The sequence below is a fragment of the Typopeltis vanoorti genome, chromosome 19, assembly GCF_054136105.1.
Source record: "Typopeltis vanoorti isolate ZY-2024b chromosome 19, IOZ_Tvanoo_1.0, whole genome shotgun sequence".
In the NCBI taxonomy this organism is placed as follows: Eukaryota; Metazoa; Arthropoda; class Arachnida; order Uropygi; family Thelyphonidae; genus Typopeltis; species Typopeltis vanoorti.
The window spans coordinates 98,791,016-98,809,529 of record NC_143567.1 but is presented as its reverse complement, the minus strand read 5'-3'; the positions used below and the strand labels follow the sequence as shown (position 1 = coordinate 98,809,529).

At 34.6% G+C, this 18,514-nt stretch overlaps 1 protein-coding gene across 1 annotated transcript in view; it reads left to right on the top strand.

Moving 5' to 3' along the window:
* The first annotated feature begins 8,668 nt into the window (after window positions 1-8,668).
* The window catches only part of Sirt1 (NAD-dependent protein deacetylase sirtuin-1), a 132,448-nt gene continuing 122,602 nt past the window's right edge, over window positions 8,669-18,514 (top strand). The window contains exons 1-2 of the mRNA XM_090409048.1: window positions 8,669-8,825; window positions 12,498-12,656. Of these exons, the coding sequence (XP_090265174.1) occupies window positions 8,669-8,825; window positions 12,498-12,656 (316 nt within the window). The remainder of the gene's footprint in view (window positions 8,826-12,497; window positions 12,657-18,514) is intronic.

Here is an 18,514-nt window from a genome sequence, read left to right as displayed (position 1 = left end):
TCATTGTTACAAATATATATATATATATATATATGTTGGAAATATGTAATCATAATTTTAATAATAAAAACCGGCCGAATTAAAAAAAACAAAACAAGTTATCTGAGACCTCCAAGGAGTCAAGAACTCATCGAGGGAGGCTATAAATCAAACCAGCTGTCAAAACTTCCCTTAAATTCATTCACATTAGGTGCTCTCACTACCTAAAGGCAAACTATTCCACTCACTAACTGCTCTGTGAGAAAAAAAAACCTAGCTCTTGCCTCTTTCTTGACTACGAACAAACTTAACTTCCATGGATATCTCTGTATTCTCTCCTCACCTTCCATATAGCGAAAATTTTCATCAGAAGATATCTTATTGTACCCATTTCAGAAGTTTATGGACTTCTATCACACCATTCCTCTTTCTCCTGTTAAGCAGAGAGTCTGTAATCCACACACCCGCAATCTGTCCTCATAATCGAAATTCCATAATCCGGATATAATCTTTGTAACTCTTCTTTGCACCCTTTCCACAGCTTCTTTATCCTCTTGGAAGCCCGGAGACCAAATATGCGCACAATAATTCAGGTGCGGATTTTTGTACGCAGATTCATATATTACGCACAATATTCCTGGATTATTGCGCGTAATATATAAGACAAAATGACTTCCTTATCCTTACATGTCAAGATTCGCTTCAACATCGCAACTATCCTCTGAGTTGTATTTGTAACTTTTTCTATGTGAACTTCAAATTTCTATCCACCACTATGCCAGGATCCCTGGTCCCCCCCCCCCCCCATCAGTTTCTTGTAGCATAACCTCGCTAATATAATATGCTGGAACTCTAATCACGCCAAAGTGCATTATATAACTTTACATTTACTAAATTTTATTAAACTGATAGCTATGTTCGTTTTCCCAAATTTTCAGCTATTTTAAATTATCTAAGTTATTAAGTTGTTATGCTATATTTTAAGTTATCCCTCTGTTCAGGCACTCTACTGCGTACACAGAACTTCACGAATGTATTTAGATTCTTGTTTCAATATTACGACGTACAATGAGTACAAATCAAAATGCGAAGAAGACAAGAATGAGTGTCTGTCCTGATGTAAAGCAAATTTTCAGTGCGTATAATTTTTATTTTTTATTTATTTATTTATTTATTTATTAAAGATAAACCAATGTCGAAAATGCTTGGCGGTTAATCCAATGACCAAAAAGGAAAAACTGTTGGCAAAAGAAGAGCACGAAAAACATTGAATAGTTCATAAAGAGCATGATGAAGATTAATTTGAATAAGGAAAACCGTAGTTCATAAAGAGCATGATGAAGATTAATTTGATCTGTTTTAAATATCCAGAAAGTTTCTGTAGCCAAATATTTTTCTTAAGGAATGAAACAGATGATAAAAGTGGATCTGTTGAAATGGCTACCTGTTATGTTTATGTCGTGAGTCAACCAGACATCAAACAAGTAATAACGATATCAGATCGATGCTGTGGTTAGCAAAAAAAAAAAAAAAAATAATAATAATACTTTGCATCAATGTGTATAGCACTATGTCAAGATTATCCAAATTTGGAAATCGATACAGCGTATTTTTGATACAGACTAAAGTGAAATGGAATGTGATTCCACGCACTCCAAAAAAAAAAAAACTGCAGTTATGTCCCAGTTTATATACCTAAGGGATGCGCACAAATAATGCGATGCTGTTGAACTCATCCTTTTGTGGTGGGCCACTGCTACACCACGAGTTTCTGGATTTCAAAGCCAATCAGCCATCTAAACATTAAGATGCGAAACATTTGTTGGCTTCATCATGAAAAAAAATTCGCTTTATTTTATAAAAATTGAAATTGATGAACCATGCAAAGAAAAACAGGCAGACCTCATCAAGATGCTTATTCCAAAGTATACAAAAAAAAGATATGTTGACAACGTGTAAAATCTGGTGATTCCATCCGTGATGTGTTATTAAGCCAGACATCGATAAGTCTGATAAAGAGTCAAATGATTTTATCTAATGTTGAATTTTTTAGGAAAAATTCAAACCCTTAGGAAAGATATGAATTATTAAGAAAGTTTATGCGAATTGAATTCCTGAATTTTAAATTCTGTTTAAAGCTTCAATTGTGCTTTTCTTGAAGGTAGTAAAACGCACATGCATTGTTTTCACATAAGCGGGACAATATATAAATTATAACTGAATATTAAAATGGCCAACATAAAGTGTCATGCAAACTGCACATTATTTTTATAAAGATAAAAAAATATCCTAGGACATCTCTTAAACGAATTGGCCACATCAAAGTAATCCCTTTCCAATAGAGAGCACCATATTAAGCTGAAGCACGTCATTCAAGTATGAAATGTACATTATTTCTCACTTTAACTAGTTAATGTTCACATCAACAGGTAGAGCGTAGCATATGTCCGAAAAACAGTTAAAATGTACAAATTAGAGACAAAAAGTAATGTTCTGAAGCAATTCTATAGCCGATCACAGTTTAGTCTATGCAAAGAAAAATTTATTAACAAGATGAAGTATCCTTGCGACAAGCTGCAACATCTCAGTCTCTTGGCACTCAGCAAGGATATCGAAAGCTGACTGCAAATCTAAATGCTTCACAAGAATCTGTGCATGCCGTAAAAATAATTTACTATGCAATTCGAAATGCCATCAATCGCTAAGTTGTACTAACTAATGACTAATTTCAATTTTCAATTCGTTTTCGTTTTAAATGTTTGTACTTGGATTTAAAATTTAATATGTTAAATTTTCTTCCTTCGTATGTTCTTTATTTTGTTAATAAAAGTGTCTATTCCACTAACCTAACCAAATGTTACACAAATAACTTGTTGATAGTAAACTGCATACGTAATGTGCATCACATGAGAAACAGATAGGTACTCATCAGGTAATCTTTGTGTGTTTGTGATAAAATTCGAACTTTGTCTAACGATATTTAGTTAACATGTATATAACTAGTTAGTTTACACATTATCTAGTTAGTGTAGATCGCATTTTTATTTTTCAACTTTAACTGAAAGGTACACGTAATGTGAACATTACCTAGGGAATCTGCAGATAAAACAATTTCTTGCTTTATATATCGAATAAACTGCATTTTGCATGAGCTGCTGATAGAAATTATTTCACATGTGGAGAGATTCAAAAAGTACTAAAAGTTTACTAGTTATTGGCTTTACATAACACGCATACTCTCCCCCCCCCAAAAAAAGTCCCCCCATATGTTAATATAAGGTAGGCTTTGATTTTGTGTAATGATTAAAAAGAGCCTCCGTAGCTTACCTGGTATAGATGAACCCTTAGGTTGGAAAGACCCAGGTCCGAATCCCATCTGCGACGTAAGGACTTTACCGGGTCTTTTCAATCAAATGGTGATTAGCCGGTCTCATACAGCTGGGGAGGTTTTTTTCCTCCCGGGAACTAATTTTAGTTTCCGGGAGAGAAAAAAAGTTCCCGGCTGGTTTCCGGGACTAAAATTAATAAAAATAGATTAATACAACGGTTTATTTAATTTACTTAAAATATAATTTAATATAATATTAGTTGCGTTATTTAATTAACGACAAATAATGGATTCATGCAGTTAGCTACTATTTTAGAAACGCACTGCTAATCTTGAATCATTCTCAAAAACTCTGGACATTGCGAATAAAATAATAGTGCACGTAATGATTAACTGAGATAATATTTGCAATCGTTTAACATGTGATTGATGGAGTTTGACCATCACTGACCATTTGTTCCATTAGCTATTCTGGAACCATTCAAAAGTTTTCGACTAGTTCAACGGATACGCGAAAAATGTTTTCGAAATTTGACAGGAAAAACTCTTTAAAAAAAGTGTTATTTAATGTTTAGAGGGAAAATGTATTATTCGGGATAATAACCTCTGGAGGGATATGATGGGGGAAAATGATATAATGTATACATCATAATAAGATAGTTTTATATTATTTTTACGGCTATTTTGCCTGCTTTTGTTTAGGAGTACTTAATGTCATTGGCTTTTTACTCAAGAATTCTTAGGGCATTGCAGATGTATTTTAGAGACAAATATATGTAGCATAATAGAAGAAAATTCGCACATACCTTTCCTTAGATGTTGTTACCTGTCTTCTTTCTGCGGTGGGCATACGTCTGCTGTCATGGTGTTGAAAGGGGCGTGGGGGGGGAGGTAGGCAATGTGAGAGAATTAATTTGAAGAAACCCCGGTTTTTTTTTTTTTTTCTTTGAGAAGCTAAGAAACTAAGGCAAAATAAGTTTCTTCAAATTAATTCTCCCACATTTCCTAAACACCCCACGCCCCTTTCAACACCATAACAGCAGAAGTATGCACACCGCAGAAAGAAGACAGGTAACAACATTTAAGAAAAGATATGTGCGATTTTTTTCTATTATGCTACATATATTTGTCTCTAAAATACATCTGTAATGCCCTAAGAATTCTTGAGTAAAAAGCCAATGACATTAAAAAAGGGGTACTCCTAAACAAAAGCAGGCAAAATAGCCGTAAAAATAATAGTTTTTAAGAGGAGAAACATGGGAGTTTTCCCAGAAATAATACCTATAGTTTTATAGATATTACAAATATGGATTTTTATCCCTTCATTTGATGTCGTATTAGACGTCGTATGGTCGCTCCATTCTCATTGAGTTTTTGAATTTCTGCTAGAAGTGGTAGGGTCGTAGATGAACTTTCTGCACATACTCAGGGTGGAATTCGAACCCACATCCACAGAGAGAGATGGGGGGGGGAAGAACCCAGTTAAAATAAGTACCTATCACAGGCAATTTTTTTTTCTTTTATAACGAACAGACAATCAGGAAAGCAAATAACTTTGTTACATGTGGAAATTGGAATAACAACTCTCTCTCTCTCTCTCTCTCTCTGTGTGTGTGTGTGTGTGTGTGTGTGTGCGCGCGCGTGAGAGAGAGAGAGAAACTAAGAGAGAGAGAGAGAGAGAGAGAGAGAGATGTCCAAACATTCTTCACAGCCCACTCGTTACTACCTGAGATCTGATCTTCTATGAGAAGGACCTTGGTTCTCGATTCAAATCCCATTCATGATACCAGGACTTCTTGTACATGCTTTACTTCACCTAGCCTTAGTTCTTATGCCGTAATTCATATCAAAACAAATTAAAAAACTATTCAATTAAAAAAAAACCATCCCAACTCCTCTTTGGCAAAGTTCTCCTACTCATCTTCAGGACTAGGGTAAAGTGGTACAACATGGGGCGACTCCTTGCAAAGGTGGAGCAAGCTACCAACACTCATATCTCAGTATCTCCCATAATGCAAAAGACATCTCCTTTCAGATATGTATATATATATATATAATATATATAATGTTATGCATTAAGGGAAGGGCCACTACCCAGACTAGTTTCGACCTTTATTGAGGTCTCTTCAGTGGGAGCCAGGCGCAAGTGGAGATACCAAGGCATAAGCTTAGCAAGGTCATCTCCTCCTATAGGAGCTGTCAAACGGTGTGCCACCTTTTTATTAAATTACTCTGGATTTAGAGAAAGATGTTGAAAGTTTATTTTTCACTTGGTCAGACTATAATAAATTTAGTTTAATCCTTTATCCAAGTGTGTGCAAACAAAGTTTGCGACTGTCAAACGCAACCAGTCCTGAAGATACTTTCAGGCGCAAACTTTGTGTGCACACACTTGGATAAAGGATTAAACTAAATTTATTATAGTCTGACCAAGTGAAAAATAAACTTTCAGCATTTTCCTACTCAGTTACTACTGAAATTATTTGGCACATAAAGTCTTTTTTTAAAAAAAAGATTGCGGGATTTTTAAGAAAAGGCTGTTGTAAGGACCCAAAAATGTAGTCTGTATAAATAAACACTTACTAATAAAATAAAATACGCTGTCCGCGGTTAGCCTAGTGGCCTTGCGCTTCACAACCATTGCCTGGGGAAGGAGTGTCCTAGGTTCGATTCCCGTCGACGACGTGAGGAGCTGAAGGATCTTCCTCAGCCCATAGCCAAGTTAGCCGGTCTTGGGCATGGACATCAGGGTTTTTTCCACCAGTTTATCTGGGGATTTTCATCCCGCAAACCGGCCCCATGAACACACATGGATACAGCCAGGAATACTTAGTGGCATAGGGGTGACCATCCTATCCTTGTATTTCGGTTACAAAATCCAAGAATGCCTGGAAGGTTGTAGGCCTTAAAGGCCTGTTAAAGCCATTGGGATAGGATAGGAATAGACTAAACTATCAATTAATCATTTATAATAAACGTCCTGTGGAGAATACCTAGCAGTTAATGAGACACCAATGAGAAATGGATTAGTGGCAATCATATAAGAATGATGATGATGATTAGTTTCCTTTCATTCGTACGAATGGTAGAGACAGCTATGCTGCATACTGAGGAAGTGACTATGACCAAGGTGGTTTCCCTTCCGTACTATATCCTATGGCTGTAATCTGTGTGTTCACTGATATAGCCATAGTTCCGGTTGGCGAGATAATAAACCCCAGGATAAAACTGGGGAAAAAAAAAAACCTTCTGCCTAAGACCGGTTAACTTGGCTATGGAAAATCCTTCAGCTCCTCAAGTCTCCGATGAGAATCGAACCCAGGACACTTCTTCGCCACGCATATGGTTGCGACGCGCACAGCCATTAAGCTAACCGCGCAGACCATGCAAGGATGCTTTTGATAATATTATTGTATGCCAGAATTTTATTTATTATCACAACATTTGTTCTATAGGCATAATGTTGTTTTGTCTCAATTTGTCCCCAAACTGATTAACTGAAACCAAAACGGAAATAACGCGATTAAAAAAATAATAATAATAAAGAGAGAGAGAGAGAGAGAGATCCCGATTATCAAATTTTGCTAAATCGCATTCCATCCAGCCAAAACAGAATCATGGCACTCGGATCGTTTACGTCAAATTATGGCAATAAAATAATCCATTTGAAATCAACAGCCAATGAAAATAGATCTATTCAGTGAACATTCTAAATGCCAAATATTAATAAATTGTATAATATATCATTTTATTTATATTTAATTTTATTAAATTAGAATATCTTGATACCAAATACCAAATTTCAATTTTTAAAAAATCTCACCAGTCCGCGTCGAACAATAGCTATACAGCAATGCTATTACGAAATTATTATTATTATTATTATTATTATTATTATTATTATTATTATTATTATTATTATTATTATTATTATATCTTATTATCATCATTATTATCTCTTATTCATTCCTAAATAGTCAATATTTGGATCGAAAGAGCTGAGTTATTAAGGAGAATACTGAAATACTGGTAACAAGATGTCAATTAATTTGGCTGCTATGTGGAAATGTATAATAAATCAATAGTTTATCCTAGAGTATATCAATACCTCCCTCGTTTTTTTTTTTTTTTGCTTTTTTTTTACTTAAAGCATCACTTCATACGCATAAAAGATATTCTTAATCACAAATGTACATAAAATTATTTGTGTGTACATTTTATCATCACAAAACTACTATATTACTACATACGCTTCTCTTGTGACTCTATCTACTATAGTAGCAAAATAACTTACACAGAAAAAAAAATATTGCAGTTTATTTTCGTGATGTCGTTTTAAAATGTAAAACATATGCAGTAATACTTCATTGCAAATTATAAATGCACTTCAACAAAACTTACACTATCTTTTATCAGCTCCAATACGAAACTGAATAATTCGCTATCTTCAGATAATTAAAATAAATGAAAGAAAAAGTAAATTACCGGAATTTTTTTTTCAGGTTTTAATTGTTTATAATACCATTTGTAAAATATAAACACAATTTAAATTTTAAAATATCGTTGTAAAAATAATTTAGGGAAAAACCTCCAGAAGTCTCAAAATGTGGATAAAATTGCTCTGCTATCATTTTAAAATCATCCAGTATCACCAATATAGACGTGAACATACACACATCCAAACAAACTTAACATTTTTCACGAGTGGAAAAAAAAAATCAAAATCAGTTTTACATGCATATGCTAAAACATTCATCAAAACCAACACACGAATGTATGTTAAGAAGTGTAAATAGAAATTCTGTTCATATTATACTTTTCGATTTAGAAACACTTCTTGTAGTTCAAGACACGTTTATTTTATTTATTTATTTTTTTTGTGCGTGCGTGCGTGCGTGTAATTTAAGTACTCTTTTCTTAGTTCGAAACGGATTTTATTTCCCATCCTTTCGAAAGAAACAAATTGTTGACATGTCTATCTGTTCCCTGTTTTAATTTATTATATTGCTATTTTATAAGTAAATTTGTTACCGTGACAAGATTGGTTCCAATTTTGCATTTTCTTCTTATTCTGTCGCACTTTTCATGCATAGTTTATGTACGAAATTTTGTTTATTATTGACTTTATAGAAATGTTTAATGGGAAATATATAATAATATATCTTACTTAACAGTTTGTTCTAAATAAATATATATTTATTTAATTTTATTTCAATGTTTTTTCGTATTAGATATACTGTATAGGTTTTCGTTTTCGCTTTGCTACAACTTCCTGTTTGTTCCAGTGTGCCCGGATGAAAGCATTGACGTAAATATATGCGTATAACGATTGCGCAGTTTTAAACGTTCGAAGCCTTCAAGATGGCTGAGACAGTTCAGTCTTCGTGTGCTGAACCTTCATTTAAACGTCCAAGGCTAGAAAATTGTGATAATTTTCAGGTTTCTGAAGGCTTAATCGAGTTAAGAGGAGACTGTAACCATTTACAGATGGACGTTGGCTCTAAAAACGTTCCATACGGTAAGTTTTTGTTGGTTATTTAATGGCGGTTCAAGAGTAGCTTCGTTGCCTTTGCCAACCTGGCAGCTGAGGTTTACGCCGTATGGGCTGTGATTAGCCAACCCGAGACTCGCTACAGGCGAGAGTTGATATGAAGCCTAATTCTCATAGTATAACATACAAAATCGTTAATACCGGGCTGCCACTATGTTGTAAATGTAGCGGAAGCAATACTAACGTTCGCTCTGAGGTGGAGAGTTTGATTGTTGACATGCAGGTCGTTGGCACACAATTGCACGTGGCTCCTAAAACTGATTAATATCAATTAATAAACTTGCATATAGTTCGTGAGTAATTTTATGCAGGCGTTAATATTGATTTTAGTTAAGTGAAACAGATATTAATTCCGAAATGGTGCAAAATACACCTCGATCGGTCACTGGTTAGAGACATATATATATCATATGCATGGGTAAAATGGTTTTTATTATTTTAAATATATTTAGATTATCATTTCATATATAACCTGTTTAACTGTAATCTACTTTTGAAATATAGCGACCATTTATGCATCTGCGAGTCATGGAAAGAGTCACTTGTGTTAATGGATTGGCATGATATTTGATATCAAATCATATGCGATAGTTTAATGTGTGAAGGAATTATAACCATATTTGTCCTTTTTATATACCATTGCATACTAGTTATAAAATAGTAAAAAGCAATCTCTTCCCCGATCCCCCTAAAAAAGAAAAGGAAACTCCGTTGTTTATAAATTATACTTTTGCTATCAATTCAGACTTAGGCCATTTTTTATTAACGAGGTATTACAAGACTTATAATAGCAACATTGTCTTTCATTAATGCAAGTTCTGTGTACTGGCTTCTGCATCTTTGGATGCATGCCATACAAAATGTTAATAATAGTTCTTTGATATTACGAAAATTGAGTAATTGCCTTAATACAAATGTGTTATATTTACCCGAGTTTCTCCACCAATTCAAATTGGAGAAAAAGGTGAAACTTGAAAAAAAATAATAAAATTTATCCATTTTTAATTTTTGAGGAAAAGAGAAATGCATGACACTATCGTGCTTCTAGTTGAAGTTTAGAAGCATGACACTGTCCTGCTTCTAAATAAATCATTACAGAGTTAACTTTTTTATACTGACTGTGCTGATCTGATAATGCAAACATTAACAAAAAGTAGCACAATAATGCAGTTAATCGGCAATATATGGTGTTGTGTGTGTGATGGTGGATCAGGTAGTGTATAAATGGCTGGTACATGATGTGGTGCAGATGGTGGACTATGCAGGTAGATTATGTGATGTGCCCTCCTATAAAGAATTCTTAGATGTACCATGTAATAATTACAATTAGTGAGAGTAAAACTTATAAAAAATGACATACAAGATAACCTAAGTAGATTAGTAGCATGGACCAAGGAGACTAAGTCAGTTTTTGCATTTGACTGAAGAGATTTTGAACTTTCTTTTGTACTGGTGGGACTACTGCACTTCTGTAGTCTCTTAACTAAGATTGAGAAAGGAATCTGAACATGATAATTGGTTGAGTAACATAATTAAAATAAACGAAGATGATGAGAAGTTTGTTGGGTATGGTTAGCCTGGTTGGTCGAGTGGTTAGTTTATCCGCTCTCCACCCAAAAGGCTGTGGGTTCGATCATGCCACGGGCATGTATGTTGGTGATTGTCTATGATACTACTGCTGGTGGTCGGTGGTAGATGTCAGTGGTGTAGATGATAAAGGTAGTTGCAGTTAGTTAAGACAAAGAGTTGTAGAGTAGGTGCCCCTCCCTCACTGAGTCTGTGGACTCCCTGGAGGTGTTACGTAATAATAATAATATATTTGGAGTTGTACAGTATATGAGTGATTGCTCTAGTTTTTACATGATTAGAAGAAAATGGAGGAATGGTAGTAGCCAGTTTAGCAGAGCAGTATCCATTAGAGTACCTACAGAAAATTCAGTGCAGAAACAGAGCTTCTATGGAAAAGTGACTAAAGGGAGTCTGTGAAACTGACTCCCTTCAGTCACATTAGGACACCTATTAAATGTATTGCTCTCTTCTTTATATCAAGAATTCTTAGTTAAGTTTTGGGTTTTGGGTGTACCACCCCAAATAGCAGTCGAGTCTGAGACTTATAAAGTGCTAATAGTTGAGCAATTCATTATTTATTTGCATGGGGTTCCCCCCCCCCATTCTTCCATTATCCCTTAGGACTGGTTGAGCCCTCCTAATGAAGGATTAAGTTGTATTTTATGACTAGATTCTATGTGTTCGAGGGTCTGTTTATCTGTTCTGAGGACGAAAAAACCCTCTACCTCTGTATGAGACTAGCTAACTGACCTTTAGTCGAAAGAGACCCGATAAAGGCCAGATTCCTCACATCATGGATGGGAATCAAACCAAGGTCTTTCTGGCCAAAGGGCTTCATCTATACCAACTGAGCTATGGAGGCTCTGGAGTTGAGCAACAGAGAAGTAATGTTTTGAATGAAAAAGATTGCCAAGTTTTTTAGAGGCTGAGAAGTCTATGGATGCATATTTGTGGCAGGATAAGATTGATGTGAGAGTCAGTCCAAGAAGAGAAAGCTGACCTTAAAACAGGATATTGTAACGTTATCAAAAATAAGTGAAGTAAGAGCTTTCTTGCAGGTAATAAGACAGGCCTGAATATTAATAGCATCGAAATTCACTGCTGTCTATTTGAGAATGGTGAATAGATCAGCATTTAAGTCATTGGATTGGATTGAATCCATGAATAAATCAGAAGTTATTATAAGTCTCAGTTATATCACCCCTCCTTCTCCTGTTTGCTAGTCCACAAATTCCTAATCCATCTTCATAATCTCCATGCCACAATCCTGATATCATCTTTAGCACTCTCCACTGTATCAGCATTGCTACAGAAACCAGGAGACCTCACCTGCACACAGTAGTACAAATGAGGTCATGCAAAAGCCTTGTAAAGAGGCAAAATGACTTTCTTATTCTTACATGTCAATATTCATTTTAGCATTGCAGTTGTCCTCTGAATTGTATTTGCAACATTTGCTGTATAGCTCCTGAACTTCAATTTTCTGTCTACTAAAACTCCAAGATTCCTATCCTGATCAGTTTCTCTAGCATGATTCCATCAATATAATATAACTTTAGATATCTCATTACCAAAATGCATAACTTTACATTTACTAACATTGAACTGATAGGTATTTTCACATGCTCACAGTTCCAGCCTATTCAAGTCAGTCTGGAAGTGCTTCATATCCTCTGCATTCCTGATTACCTTGCCTATCTTTGCATCATCTGCATTCCTTGTTTCAAGTGAAGTCTACAGCTAAAGAACCATTGAGGTTCTTTAGCTGCAGACTTCACAACTCCGACCACCTGAAGGATGAAGTGGTTGGCCCTATGCCTCCTGCTGTGTCCTATGTCTGTAGATGCATGTGTTCATGGAAATAAATATGCTTACTTATATCTTAAATATATTAAGAGGTTTATCATATGTATAATTTATGCAACTGTGAAAATTACCATAGTGCTCATAGCCAGTATGAAAATGTTCTCATCAATGTCTGTTTGCTTGGATTTGAGAATATAGCTTAGTATGACATCTTACATATTATCTCTTATGTGTAGTAAATTAAGTAATATATCTATCTTACAGAAGTGAGCTCTTCAAGCGATCCTTCTAGTGACATTTATGGAGGTGATTCAGGATTTCATGATTTGACTCCGCCATCTTCAGCTGGATGCATTGATTCCACATCTGTAGACAGTAAAAATCAAACTATTATATATGAAAAGTATGCAGATATATTAAGAGGTGAGCTACTATTTCAAAAGATGAATTTATTGCACGTGTGTTAAGTGAAGGAAAAAACTCATGATAAAGTTTAATGGAGTGAAACAGCACCGGGAAACAAAAGTAGTATTTAATGCTTTCAATATTTCATCTCAGTTACAGAGACCTCATCAGGGAGTACAAAATGAGACTTGTAACACACACACACACACAAAGGCAGCACAAAACTAACTGAAATGTAAGGATGAATGACTAGAGTGCTAATTAGGTGGGGCATCTTCTATAGACAGCTGTTGGTGACCTAGGATGTAACTGGGATCTTGAAGTATTAGTGTTTCCCATATTTTGACAAGTTTTATGCTACCATATTTATTTAAATTAGGCTTATTTTGAAAGTCTCTTTAAGAGTTTCTTAAAAATCAGCCTAATTTAAATAAATATGGTTGCATAAAACTTTTCAAAATATGGGAAACACTAATACTTTGAAATCCCAGTTTACATCCTGGGCCTCGAACACTTGTCCAATTAGGACTCTAGTCTTTTGTTCACGTGTTTCAGTTAGTTTTGCACTGCCTTTGTGTATGTTACGTCTCATTTTGTACTCCCTCATAAAATATTGGAAGCATTAAATACTACTTTTAATTGATTCCTGCTGTTTCACTCCATTAAATTTTTATCATGAATTTATTACATACACACATCATACATTTTATATATATATATATATATATATATATATATATATATATATATATATATATATATATATATATGTGGCGATTAGTTTTTACTCGGTTGTTATACATTTCAAAAAATAGATTTAATGACTCCAAGACCGAGATAACATATAAAGATTTTAATGATAAATACTACTAGTTTCGGCATATAGCAGCCTTCTTCAGGTATTTATAAAGGAAAGGAATACTAATAAACATTGAATTATTTAAATAAACAAACTGGAAATTACAGGTACAAATTGCCTCACATAATCGATACATAAAAACGTTGTATTTTTCAAGTGTTATACATTTCAAAAAATAGATTTTTCTTGAAAAATACAACGTTTTTATGTATCGATTATGTGAGGCAATTTGTACCTGTAATTTCCAGTTTGTTTATTTAAATAATTCAATGTTTATTAGTATTCCTTTCCTTTATAAATACCTGAAGAAGGCTGCTATATGCCGAAACTAGTAGTATTTATCATTAAAATCTTTATATGTTATCTCGGTCTTGGAGTCATTAAATCTATTTTTTGAAATATATATATATATATGATTAGTACTATTAACTCGGGGTTGGGATATGTTCATTTTTCTAAATTAACTGACTTAAAACCCGAGAATTATAACACAATGACATTTATTTGAAAAAAAAAAAAAAAAAAAAACATGTTAATAATTCTCGGGTTTTAAGTCAGTTAATTTTAAAGTCATTCTTGACAAAACATGTTGCGTTTTTTATTATTATTTTTTTTTTTTTCAAATAAATGTCATTGTGTTTTAATTCTCGGGTTTTAAGTCAGTTAATTTAGAAAAATGAATATATATATATATATATATATATAATTTTCTGATAAAAAATTAGAATAACAATAAATAAATATGGATACCACTTACATTAATTTATTATTTATTCCGTAGAATTTTCAACTACATTTCATAGCCATTTTCATTACAGTAGTAAGAGATAAACACAAAAACAAACAGCAATTAAATTGAAAAAGCATGACATTTTGTATGTCCTACCAACTGGATAAAACAAAAAAAAATTTTAATTTTAAATACTAAATTCAAGTAGCCATAGTATTCAACACTAAATATGAGGCTTATCTTCATGAATGGCAAGCAATATCAAGTAGACTGATGTGGGCAAATATCAGAATGACGAACTGGACAATGAGACTTATTTGTGCCTATGGTCCCATAGAAAGTTCTACTAAGGTAGAAGTGGAGGAATTTTTTGAGGCTTTAGAGAAAGCAGCTAACACAATGAAAAAGGAAAAGTTGGTCCTTGTTGATGATCTAAATAGCAGAGTAGGAAATGATTGTCAGACATACAAAAATATTTTGGGAAAATTTGGAGAAAAGAGCGAAGCAAATAATGGCAAATACCTGTTGTATTTCTGCTCTGGACATGGACTGGTTATTACTAACACAATGCTCCAACATAAAAAATATGCATAAATTCACATGGAGAGAAGAGGCAATGAATAAGAAAAGGCTAATCTTCTTGGAAGCTCCATAAAATAAAAATTAGGTCACGACTCCGACCAATAGGAGACGACACAAGTACACCAAAGACAGAAACACCTAGCCAACATGACATAGCCTCCACTTCCCCCACGAGTTCAAAAGATGATGCCTGTCAAAATGGCTCACACCCCATTACTCCCACCCCTGACTTTTTCCCTTAAATCCTTCCTCTTCCCCAAAAAAATTATTTCTGTCTTCAGATATTCTCTTACACCCCCTCCCTCCCAAATGCTCTCTACCCACCCTTAATAATAATAATATTATACATATTAAAAAAACCCAGGTTTTTCAAATAATTCCCCCACATTACTCTATCCCACCTCCCAAAAAACCCCTTCCTTTAACAGCTTAACAGCAGATCAAGGCACATCGCTGGAATAAGGAGACAGAAAACTTCATCGAAAATGGTATGTCCAAATTTTCCTCCTATATTATCTTCATATATTAGTTTTAGAACACTTCAATAATGCCCTAAGATTTGAGTAAAGAGCCAATGATATTGTAAAAATAAATAAATAAAAATAAAAAGGGGGTACTCTTAAACGAAAGTAGGCTATATTAGCTATTAAAATAATAAGAAGAAACGTCTCATTGACTATGTTATTCTCAATAGTGATGTTTTCCATCTGGTGCAGGACACCAGAGTGTACAGAGGATTTGAAATTGGAAGTGATCACCATTTAGTCTTCACCAGGATAAAACTGAATTTCATATTGAAAAACAGAACATACAAGAAAGTTTTAAAGTGAATAAAAGTTGATCAGCTCTCAGATGTGAACTGTAGACTAAAATACACAAATATTATTCAAGAAAAAATGAAAGAGTTTGAGAACAGGAACCAAACTCTGGAGATTCGGTGGCAAGCCCTGAAGAAAACATTGATTGATTCAGCCAGAGAGGCTTGTGGTGAGGTTGTCTGCAAGGATAGAAAAATCAGAACTCCATGGTATACACAGGAAGTTAAAGAGGCAATGAAGGAAAAGAAGAAAGCGTATCATAAGTTCCTGGCAAATAAGTCAGCTTGTGATCTTAGAGAATACAGAGACAAATGTAAGAAAGCTAAACACTGTAAAACTAACTAACCAAAATTCATGGGAAGACTTTGGTAAGAATATAGAAAATTAATATCAAGGAGTGGCAAGATATTCTGGAAGTTGTTGAAGAAGCTCAGAAATGGAGGAAAGACTGCTGTAAAAGGAATTAGAGATGATAAAGGTAACATGAAACTGGAGAAAAAGGATATCCTTGATGTATGGAGTAATTACTTTGAAAAATTGCTAAATGAAACAATCACTGACAGCATAGTAGTAAAAAACACAAACAAGGCATGCAATCAGGAATACATGTCCATACTTGAAGTAGAAAAAGCCTGAAATGTGGAAAGGCAGCTGGATTAGATGATATTCGACCACAAATGCTCGAGTATGGAGTTAACAGTGGCTACACTGCATAGTTCAGAAGGCATAGATAGAGGGAGGAATTCCAGATGATTCTAGTAGAGCTCTCATAGTACCCATATATAAGAAGGTAAATAAAGCTGAATGTGAGAATTACAGAGGTATTTCTCTACTGAGTGTTCCTGGTAAGATATGCAAGTATACTCGAGAAACGGTTGACGATTGTGGAAGGGAAATTTGGTGAAGAACAACAAGCTGGATTCAGGCCAAATAGAGGCTGTCAGGATCAGATTTTCACTTTACAACAAATAGTTGAGATATAATGGGAATATTACAAACATCTGTATTTAAGTTTTGTAGATCTGGAAAAACATGAAATAGAACAAGTTACCTCATATGTATATTTGGACCAATTGTTATCCTTTGAGGAGTGCCAAAGAAAAGAGATTGAATGAAGAATTCACCTTGGATGGATGGCTTATGCGAAAATGAGAGACATATTCAGAAGTGACATCACTATGAGTCCAAAAAGGAAAGCTTGCAACTAGTGCATACTTCCTGTCCTAACATATGGGGGAGAAACATGGACTTTAACAGAAGCCCTAAACAAAAAGCTGAGAACAACACAACATTGCATGGAGAGAAATATGCTAAAAATAACATTAAGAGATAGGAAGACAAATGCCTGGATAAGATCTCAAACAGGTGTCACAGATATTATAAAATATTAAACAGGTTAAGTGGAGATGGGCTGGCCATATTGCCAGATGGACTAGAAAAACAACATTTAAATTATTTAAATGATGAGAGATGGACTAGAAAAACAAACAACAGAGTGGAGACCAATGGATGGACAAGACCAAGAAGAAGGTGGAGGGATGAACTGGAAAAAGTTGCAAGAGTGAGATGGATGGGAGAGGTAGAAAACCGAGTGGTCTGGAAAACCATGGGGGAGACCTTCGTTCAGCAGTGGCCAGGACCAAACAGTTGAAGAAGATCTGGAAAAGGCATATGAGCTGTATGGTGTCAATGGGACATTCTATCAAGCAGTACTTAGTCTTTATTTGAGTCGTAAGTCAGCAGTTAGAATTGGAAGGACAGGAAGATGGTTTGAGATAAAAGCATGTGTGTGTGGGGTGCGCATTATCTCCACTATTATTCATTATCTATATGGATCACATTATGAAGGAAAGTGATATTAAACCTAATATCAAAATTGGAAATGTTAATCTCAGCTCTTTGCTTTATGCGGATGATGTTATAATTCTAAATAAATCTGCTACAAGTCTGCAAGGTTCCCTGACTAAATTGAATAACTGTTGTAATACATATGGGTTAAAGTTACTTAAAGTACAAGCTATTAGGAAAATTAAAACCAGGATGTCCTCTTAAACGATTCAACGATGACTTCTAAGGCCGGAACAGGCCATGCTAGGCCTAAATCCTTGATACGCATGATGATGATGATGATGATAGATATGGGATGAAAATCAGCAATAACAAGACAAAGACAATGAAAATAGGCAGAAGTATTGAGAACATCAAACTGTATCCTGAGTGGTGAACCTATAGAACAAGTAAAACATTTCAGCTATTTAGGCACAATTTTTAGGGAAGATTGTAAATTAAATATAGAAATAGACAACACGATCAACAAAGCTGATATTGTAGGAAGTCCACTGAATAAATTTATATGGAATAAGAGAGAGAAATTAGTCAAAACGCTAAATTAGCTGTATACAAGACACTGTTCAAACCAATTTTAACTTATGGATCTGAGAGCAGGGTTAGAAATAAAACACTTGGCCGAAGACTAGAGATCGCAGATATGAGAGTCCTGAGAAAGATTTAGGGAGTGAGTGCCTTCAGGCAAGAAGATCAGGTGTAGATTGTGAGTGGCAAAATCCATACTTCTGGTCACTGATTCAGTGATATGTCTCTGAGTGGTTCAAGAGTTGATTGTTGATGACCTTTTCCATAAATTTAGAGAGAACCGAGGTGAGAGCAATTGGATGGTAGTTTGCTGGTTGACTTTTATCATCTTTCTTTGGGATGGGCTGGATGTGAACTTGTTTCCATGTTGTAGGATAGATGCCAGTTGAGTACGATAGATTGAAGAGGTGATACAGGATAGGTGTTAGTTCTCTGGCACAATTTTTTAACACAATAGGTGGGACACCATCCAGACCATATGCCTTGTTTGTGTTCAAGTTATTAAGGATTCTTC